This window comes from Vicugna pacos, chromosome 18 (genome assembly GCF_048564905.1).
Source record: "Vicugna pacos chromosome 18, VicPac4, whole genome shotgun sequence".
Classification (NCBI taxonomy): domain Eukaryota; kingdom Metazoa; phylum Chordata; class Mammalia; order Artiodactyla; family Camelidae; genus Vicugna; species Vicugna pacos.
The window spans coordinates 39,422,649-39,431,140 of record NC_133004.1 but is presented as its reverse complement, the minus strand read 5'-3'; the positions used below and the strand labels follow the sequence as shown (position 1 = coordinate 39,431,140).

The window sequence follows — 8,492 nt, the reverse complement described above, 5'->3', positions numbered from 1 at the left end:
AGCTGATGAAGAGGGGAAACTGGACAATGTCTGGAAACTTCTTTGGCTAGTGTGTCCCACCTGGCCTGAGGACCAGAAAGAGGTTTCTGGCATGCAGGGAATAATGATCTTCTCTCCTGCCAATGATGCTAGATTCTTTGTTCTCCTAACAATAGCCAGCCTGGAGCTCTGGGAACACGCCTTCTCCCCAGGGGCCTAGTGGTTTCCTGCTGCTGCCAAAGCTTTCTGTTTACCCTTTCAGCTCTCCCAGGACCTCTGCAAATGATGCCCTGGCAGATCCCCCACAGGGAGTCGGCCTGGTTACCTGAACACGCTTTTTTCCGCCATCTCACTGAGCCTCGCCACTGCCCTCCGCGCTCCTTGGCCAGACCACAAAGAGACCACACACCAAGGGCAGGTTGGAGGCTGCTTCTTTATACAAAGGTAATCAACACCGTGGACCCAGCAGCATGCTGCTGCGGCTCACTGGCCCATCTCACCACACGAGAGAAGGCAGAAGTCTGGGAGGGTGGGGGGGGGCTGCTGCAGGGGAGAAACACTATGCAGGCCCGGGGACTGGCAAGCAGGCCAGCTGGGAGCTCCCGAAGGGCACACACAGACACACGGACACTGTATAACCAAGAGCACTACATACAAGGACAGCAAGGAAACGGAGAGCTGAATTAGCCACTGACAACCAATGCCCTCATCTCCCAGCTGTTCTCTGGGAGGCAGGTCAGTGAGTGGAAGGAGCCTGGGCCTGGAGCCAAGGACCCTAGCTGTGCCACCACTGGGCCACGCGACTTCACGTCCTCACAGAGCATCTCGCTTCCCACCTGTAAACTGGGGACGATAAACTGTACTTCACAAAGGTCTCAGCAGGATGAGTGAGACTGAAATAGGGACATATATCAAAATACTCAACACAGAGCCTGGCACAGAGAGGTGTTCAATAAATAACTTCTTGTCAAGAAAATCAGCTCTGAGAGGACCTTCAGAAGGCCGAGATGGGAGATTACTTCCCTAGAAATTCTCTCTCAGGGGATCAGGACTCTTGAGCACTCCTTGGAGCCTGCAGCCGCTGGAGTAGCCAGGGCCCCAGAATACACTGTGCCCGGGCAGTTGAGGGGGGCGGGGGGCTGGACCCCCAGGGAGGCACCTGCAGAAGCTGGGTAGACACCAGAGGAGTTAGGGGTTGTGCCAAAATGGTTCTGCACATAACACAGGCCGGAGGCAGGCTGGTATGGGGGCAGGCTGGGCATGTGCCCAGGAGCGCTGGCTGGCCAGGACGGGGCTTTCTGGCCACTGGCGTGCTGCATCTGGGCGACAGGGTGGTTTGGGGACAGGTGAGGGTGACCGCTCTGTGTGGGGTAGGAGCCGGGCACAGGGTTCAGCCTGGAAAGGAACAAGAGAGAAAATGGTCACTGAGCTCATAATGCCAGGGCAGGGTGCCTCCAGCTGTCACGCCACAGGAGAAAAGCATAGGGTCACCATACTACTTTTTATTACAACATGCTTTCACATTTCCTGTAACTAGCTGTAAAAGCACCATGTGAGGAGAAAGGTTCATCTCAACTGCACAGAAAACAGATGCCCAGAGAGGGCAGGGCCCGCTCATAGTCCTGCAGGAAGCCAGCAGGATGAAGGGGAATCAGGCCCACGCCTGAGACCCCCTGAGGGGTAACTGACTCACAGTAGCGTGCCAACCTGATGGAGACAGGGACCAGATCACAGCAGTCAGCATGTCTGTGGCCGGCTCAGCCATTCTACCCAGAGGAAGTAGACCCACATCTGTTGTTGTGGGGAGGAGAGGGGAGGGCTCTAATGGGGTAACACAGGGCTTGGGCCCAGGCCTTGTCTGCTGGGTGATTTTCCACCTCTGACTTCAGGAATAAAGACTCACAGCTCAAAGTCCTGGACAGGACAGGTGTGGGGAGCTGTCTGTGTTGAGGTTAAAGACCCCACCACAGACACGTGTGCCTGGGACCACGAAGGCAGAAGCACCCTAAGTGTTTCATCCTGTGAACTTTTGTGCAGAGTTCCAAATCTAAAGAAACAAATGTCAACACCGCTGATACTGGTGTTAGGTAAAGCACTAAAGCTGTATACATTTCAACCTAAACCTGACCTTACAAATCAGCTGCTTAAGTACAGATACAGGACACCTAGTAGTACTTCTGAGGTTTTTAAAAATATGGAGGTTTCGGCCTATAAGAAGCTTGCCAAGAGCCTCTAGGGAGGCAAAGCCAAGTCCACTGCCAAGATAAACAAGCGTGTTTTAACACTGCCTGTGTCCCGTTGCCAGGCCATCGAAAACATCATGTTCTGTTCTGGGTGCCTACTGAGGCCAAGATAACGAGGGATCGAACACCACGCCATGCAAGGGACATGGAAGGGATTGAGAGGATTACCATGTTCCCCAACCAGATCTGCAGGCCATGGAGCAGAATCAGTGTCAGAGAGGTGACTGCACTTCGGCATGGTGCGCCCCCAGCCCACAGGGGCCGTGAGTTAAGGCTGGGTAAAGTATGTTGCCAGCTGTCTTAGCAGGGATCCCTCCACAGGTGGGAGGTTTGCAAACAAGGACCCTTAAGTCCTCCCTAGATTCTGTGAGGACAGCAATTAAGAGCCAAACAGCTCCTACACCTAATTCTGTTTTGTCTGTTTGTTTTTGTTTTGTTTTGCTTTTTGGCCAGGGAGGTAATTAGGTTTTATTTATTTATTTTTAGTGGAAGTACTAGGGATTGAACCCCAGACCTTGTGCATGCTAGGCACACACTCTACCATTGAGCCATACCCTCCCTCCCCCACCACCCAATTCTAAACAGTCTCCCACCTATTTAGACTCCAGCAATTACTTGCCTGAAGCCAAACGGGTGAGTGTGCATTTCTGTTTTTTCCAGTACCTGTCCCTGCCTTTCAAAGATGTTCAGGGGGCTCTGAACCACTGAAGCCTGGGAGTGTCCCCCTCCTGAGAGAAAGTACAAGGTAAAGGACAAGGAGCAGCTTCCAACTCAACCAAGACCCTGCGTCCAGGTCATCATGGAGGCCAAATTCCCTCCACGGCTGGCTGAAGGCAGAAAAGGGCCACTGAAAAGCACCCTGACTTCGCAGTGAGTCCTTTCTTCGGGAGGGGCTGTTGAAGGAAAGAAGCCCTCCTCCGTCATGAAATCTCAGCATCTCCAAAAACCAGGGAAGGCTGGCTGCATGCAGCAGTGCAAAGGGAATAAACAGGACCCAGAGCAGGAGACCCTGGTTCCAGACTAGGCTCTTCTGACCCTGCGATACCTGGAGAAAGACTCCTGTCCTCTTCGGGCCACCTCTCTGAAAGGAGGGAGGAGGGCCCTGGCGGTGCCCAGCACTCTCCACTAAGAATCAATGTGCCTGGACTGGAACACGGTAAACCTCGCCTTCTCTTGCTGGGCGGCCAGGAAAACCCTGCCTCTCAGGTTCTGGGCTGTGCCGTGTGGACTGTGCTTCTTACAGCCTTCACGCCGGAGCCCGATCCCACTGCACAGAGCGCTTGTCGGCACTGAGGGCTGGTGACAGCCCTAGATGGGGCCACCCGGGATTATGCGCCAGAACTTCAAATGCCTCCCCTCGCCCATTCCTGCTCCGCCCCGACCTCGATGCAGCTGGGCAGATTCCAGAGCGTGCAGAAGAAATGCGTGCATAGATTTTTCTGGGCCCAGGCTGCCCACACCCTCTTCCCTTCTCCCCATGACACTGAACCAGGCGCACGTCTACAGGCCCTGGAGTTGCTTTAGGAATAAAGAACAGGGTTCTGGAACTTACTTCCGGCTGTGGGCCGCCCTTCTTTCAGCTGAAGAGCCAGAGATGTACTTGAACATCGAAATCCTCCTCATCAGGCTGAAGGGGAACTTCTGGTCGAGCTTCAGTGCGACCTGCTCGGGGAGGTCGATGGAATAGCAGTAGGTGAGGCCGTCTGAGGGTGGCGAATTAAGGAAAACCGGAAGCTGCTAAAGGGAGGGCTGAACCCTCCCCACAGCATACAGGGGAGTCAGCACTTAGTCCGCCTGGAGCTTCAAGCTCAGGGGAAACCAAGAGTTGAGCTTCCATGCCCCCAGGTACCTCTGCAGGAACGTGGTCCAGCAACAGGAGAGGGCGGAGAGGGGCTAGTGTTTCACCTCTCCCTACTCCCAGCCATCCCATCTCTCGAGCCCCTCCAGCCCCTGCGATCACAGCCGTCAGCCAGCACACACCCGTCTGTGTAGTGGGATGAGGCAGGGGGCTGTCCTGGTACCTTCTGGGGGAACGGACGTCTTCTTGTACTTCTGTCCCAAACAGAAGGACCCCTGCCTCAATGTGGCCCAGGGAGCTTCCTGTGGGCCTCCCTGGCAGCACTTCCTCCACACTGTCACCTCTCCCACGGATGTGATGGTACTCTGGTCATCCGACCCGTGTCAGCCCATCACTGCCTAGACAGCCACAAAGAGTCAGCCTTCAACCATCCATCCATCAACAAGTATTTATTGAACATCTAGTATATACCAGGTACTAAGACATAAGGAATGAGTGCCAGACAAGGAGTAAGTAATTGGGGTAGAATAGTGGTGATGAGCAAAACTTATCCACAGATGACCATGCCGGGGACCCTGACCTAGTCTAGATAGATCTGATGTGTTTTTCTCTAAGAAGTGATGTGCAGGCTGAGCCCTAAATCGTGTAGCAAGAGCGAGAAGTCAGGTGGTGGCAGAGAGAAGGCTGTAAGGAAGCAACAAAAGAATGTTTTTCCTTGAGGCAGTGTTTTCACTGGAATGCCCCGGCAAGGTAATTCTGTGCTGGGCCAGACTGTTCCACTCATTAGGACACTGAGCATCCCTCGCCACTGGCCACTAAATGGTAGTAGCACTTAGTCATTGTGATAACCAAATATGCCCTTGCATATTTCTAAATTCTTTCAGGGAGGTCAGCATATTTCTAAATACCGATTCCAGGTGGAAACCAATGCTGAAAGGATGTCAAAAGTTGTGGCTGATGACTTCAGAATGATCTGAAGAATGTGTGCTGCTTCTGACTTTGAAGAAGTAATAATACTAGACTGGTCTTCCCAAATAAATAACTATAACCAGCATACGGTATTTTCCACAACTGTTTTCAGACTTTGGACCACAAACACTACCAAACTGTGATACCCAAGATAAGGGAAACAAATTAAGTGACCCTCAAGATCAAGCTGGCTTTCCCCACACTAACAGTTTACAGAATCACAAGTTGGGAGATATTTTAGGAATGCACCTTGCCCAACTCCCAACACTACTAGTTCTGAGGTTCCACTTTGTACTTTGGAATTTTCCCCCCAGTTGCCAGAATATGCACACAAGGAGTATGAGGTTTCTCCTACGTTTTTAACCACCCATATGGTAAAAGCCTATCTTTAAAAAAAAATTTTTTTTTTTCTGAGAGAATGTCTAAGCCAATCAAAAACCAACCAACCTGTTTCCTAGTCCTTTCAACTCATGGGTATTTCAGATTCCTCCAATAGAGTCTTACCATAATTAGTCAAATGTAGGTTTACAGGTCAGTTTATAAGGAAAAATATCAAATCAGAGTATTTCACTAACTGGCAGTGCTGGGCTGTTGTGAGGACAGAGCTACGGGGATCTTTTCCTGATGAGGCAATTCTGGCCTAGAGAAGGGAAGTGACCTGCCCAAAGCCACATGGTTTTCAAAACTGAAGCCAGAATGCAGATTACCTACATCTGGGCCCCCAGCTCCACCTACTTGACCCCCTAGGCCTTCCAACTTGGTCCACGCTTTCACATGTCACTGTTCTACAGTCCCCTCCTAGGAAGGATACATGTTAGCCCAATTCCAAGCCCACAGACGTTACTGAGGAAGGAGGTCTGGGGAATGAGCCAGGAGGCACACAGCAGGAGCCATGGCACCAGCATTGAGGGCACGACCATGCCAAACACCAGGGCCCTCCTCATCCGAGAGCGGACGGAGTTGACACCCAGCATGGCAAAAGCCACTGGCGTGAACCCTCTGGCATCCTCCACCTCCCCCAGCTTTGACAGCGAGGACACAGCTTCAAATGACAGGAAGATGATGGCGGAGAAGAGGGCGAAGATCACAGTGAAGAAGCAGTGGCGGACGGTGCCCACGGTTCTCTCAAAATTGCCAGCAAAGCGCCAGATGATGATAGCACCGCAGAGCAGGGAGACGGGATTCTCATAGACAAAGATGTAGGTCACCAGCCTGTAAACTGCAGAGGGGGCTGAGTTAGAGGCGGGATGGGGGCGTAGCTCCAAGAAGGGAAAGCCAGGTTACAACCCACCTAGGAAATGGGGAGCAGCTGGCTCTTGTTGCCAGTGAAAATCAGCCAGGAGCCAGTGGGGTAAACAGTGGGAGGCAACAATGAAGGACCCAGGACTCAAAGTAGAGGCGTGGAAATCTAATCTCTGTTCTTTCCCAGACCTGGAGCAAGTCTTACCAGTGACTGGCTTCCACGTGGGGAAAAAGAAAATAACACTTTTTAGCATCTTGAATTTGTAATGTGCTTTATAATCCTTTTTTTTTTTTTTGGTTTTAATACTGACCTATCTCACCGGGCAGTTTGAGGGTTAATTAATTGTAACAGCTTCAGGTGGATTGGGTGGGTGTCACTTAACACTCTTTGTGCCCGTCTCCTCGGCTGTAATCCTGACCTCTCCTTCCATAGTGGCTGTTTAGAGGAAGAAAAAAGGGACCATGAATTATTTTGCACCTATAAAGATTAGAAAACTATCACTAATAATGTTGATACAGAACTCAGAAGTCTCCTGAAAGTGCTTATCCAAGCTTACAGGTAGAGCGATACTTTATATGCAATAAGACAGCAAAGAATCTCATTTTTATTGTTCTAAAAGCAGTCCTCTCTTATGTACTTTTACACCCCTGCAGGCCAAAACACTGAACTGAAGGAGGGGGACCAATAAAGTGGCACTGATATTGGACTTGGAAGTGGAATCAGGCTGGCTGAGCTCAGTCAAGTCACAGGCCCTGTCAGCTTCGGTTTTCTCAATGTGAAGTAACAGGATTACACTTGAGGCCTTCAAAGATCTTACGTATCTAATACTCACATGCCCATGAACCCCACACTCAGAGAAGCTGTGAAGTAAAGAAAAAAAGAAGGGAGCTCAGTTAAGCTGGCATTTTGCATCTGTCTCTGAGGACAGATGTGCTGCGTATCTAGGGTGGGGGTGGGGGAGTTTCAGATTTGAGCAGGGAGGCAGGCTATGAACCACACACCTCAATCAGGCCATCTCTATAAGGCTCCATTATCTGAAAAGTACGTCATAACTTGTTGAGTAGTTCTGACAGTGAAATTCCAAGTACAAGTATGAAGATTCTACAAGCAATTCTATATAATTTGGGGCTTATAAACCCCAAGGCTCCAGTTCCAAAACATCACACAGTAAAAATAAAAATCTGGGTTCCTGTCTCAGTTGTATGACTCAATGGTCCTGCAAGTCTCACATTAAGCCTCAGTTGCATCTAAATAATCGGCAACAATAAAACCTACATTACGTCATGGGATCATCGTGAGGATTAGATGAGATTAATGTGTGAATGTGTTTTGCAAAACAGCAAGAGTTATACAAATTCCCCATTTTCCTCCCCAGAAAAGAATGGGCAAGTTAACAGAGACTAGGAACGTCTTATATGAGCAGACGTTTATCCTTAATTGGTCTGCAAAATTTCTCACTCCCCAGAGAAAATAAACACCTCTCCCAAAGGTACAAGATGCCCCCTTCCGCTAAGAGCTGGGAATAGGCATCAGGATTAAGATAAAAACGAAGAAGCAGAGGAAATTCTAAACCCCAGGAGGCCACAGATGAAGCTCAAGTGTCTTAACGAAGGTGAAAGAAAATTTTTTTCCAACGGGGGGGGGGGTTAGGCTCTAAAGCAGACGTAGGTGTGAATGTGACAAGGGAGGGGGAGAGGAAAATGCTTCTTCTCAGTAAGCGAGCAGGGGTAAGTGAAACCAATTTGCTACGAATGGATATGGGGGCCTTGACCAGTTCGACGGCGACAGGGAAGGGAACAAATCCGAGTAGGGAAGGATTACAGTGATGACGAAGATGGGGCTCTGCACAAAGACGTGGGATATGGGGCTGATCCTCTAGGTGGGGAGAATAATGAGGCGTATGGAGACGGGTAGCACGACTGCTGAGAGGCCAGAGCCTAGGGCCTGGCGAGGCAGGAGAAAACGGCTGACATCGGTGCCCGGCCCCGCCCTGCTCACCTTGCCAGTTGCGCAGGGCCTCGGACCGCAGCGAGAGGCCCGAGGGCGCCAGGGGCGGCTGCAGCAGGAACAGGCGGGGCCCGGACACCAGCAGCGAGAGCAGCGCGGTGAAGAAGGTGGCGGATGGCACCTCGGGCCACAAGGACCAGCTCCGGGACCCGGGCTCCGAGACCGCCATGGCCGCCAAGGTTTCCGTTCTCTTCCGCGGCTCTGGCTGGTTCTCAGCTCCTTCCGCCTCCCTGCGGCTGTCTCCCCTGGCAAC

The 8,492-nt window shown here is 51.3% G+C and overlaps 1 protein-coding gene across 3 annotated transcripts; it reads right to left on the bottom strand.

Moving 5' to 3' along the window:
- Nucleotides 1-394: 394 nt before the first annotated feature.
- On the bottom strand, nucleotides 395-8,492 carry RHBDD2 (rhomboid domain containing 2). Of its 3 annotated transcripts, none has more exons than XM_006201388.4 (4): nucleotides 8,231-8,492; nucleotides 5,801-6,208; nucleotides 3,775-3,925; nucleotides 395-1,374 (listed from the first exon to the last, which is right to left on the bottom strand). In XM_006201388.4, the coding sequence occupies exons 1-4, from the start codon at nucleotides 8,406-8,408 to the stop codon at nucleotides 1,017-1,019; spliced, it is 1,095 nt and encodes a 364-aa protein (XP_006201450.2). In that variant the 5' UTR covers nucleotides 8,409-8,492; the 3' UTR covers nucleotides 395-1,016. The 3 variants fall into 3 exon arrangements, with proteins under 3 accessions (XP_006201450.2, XP_015092458.1, XP_031543188.1); XM_015236972.3 differs by lacking the exon at nucleotides 8,231-8,492 and adding an exon at nucleotides 6,281-6,442; XM_031687328.2 differs by lacking the exon at nucleotides 5,801-6,208 and having other exon boundaries at nucleotides 8,231-8,483.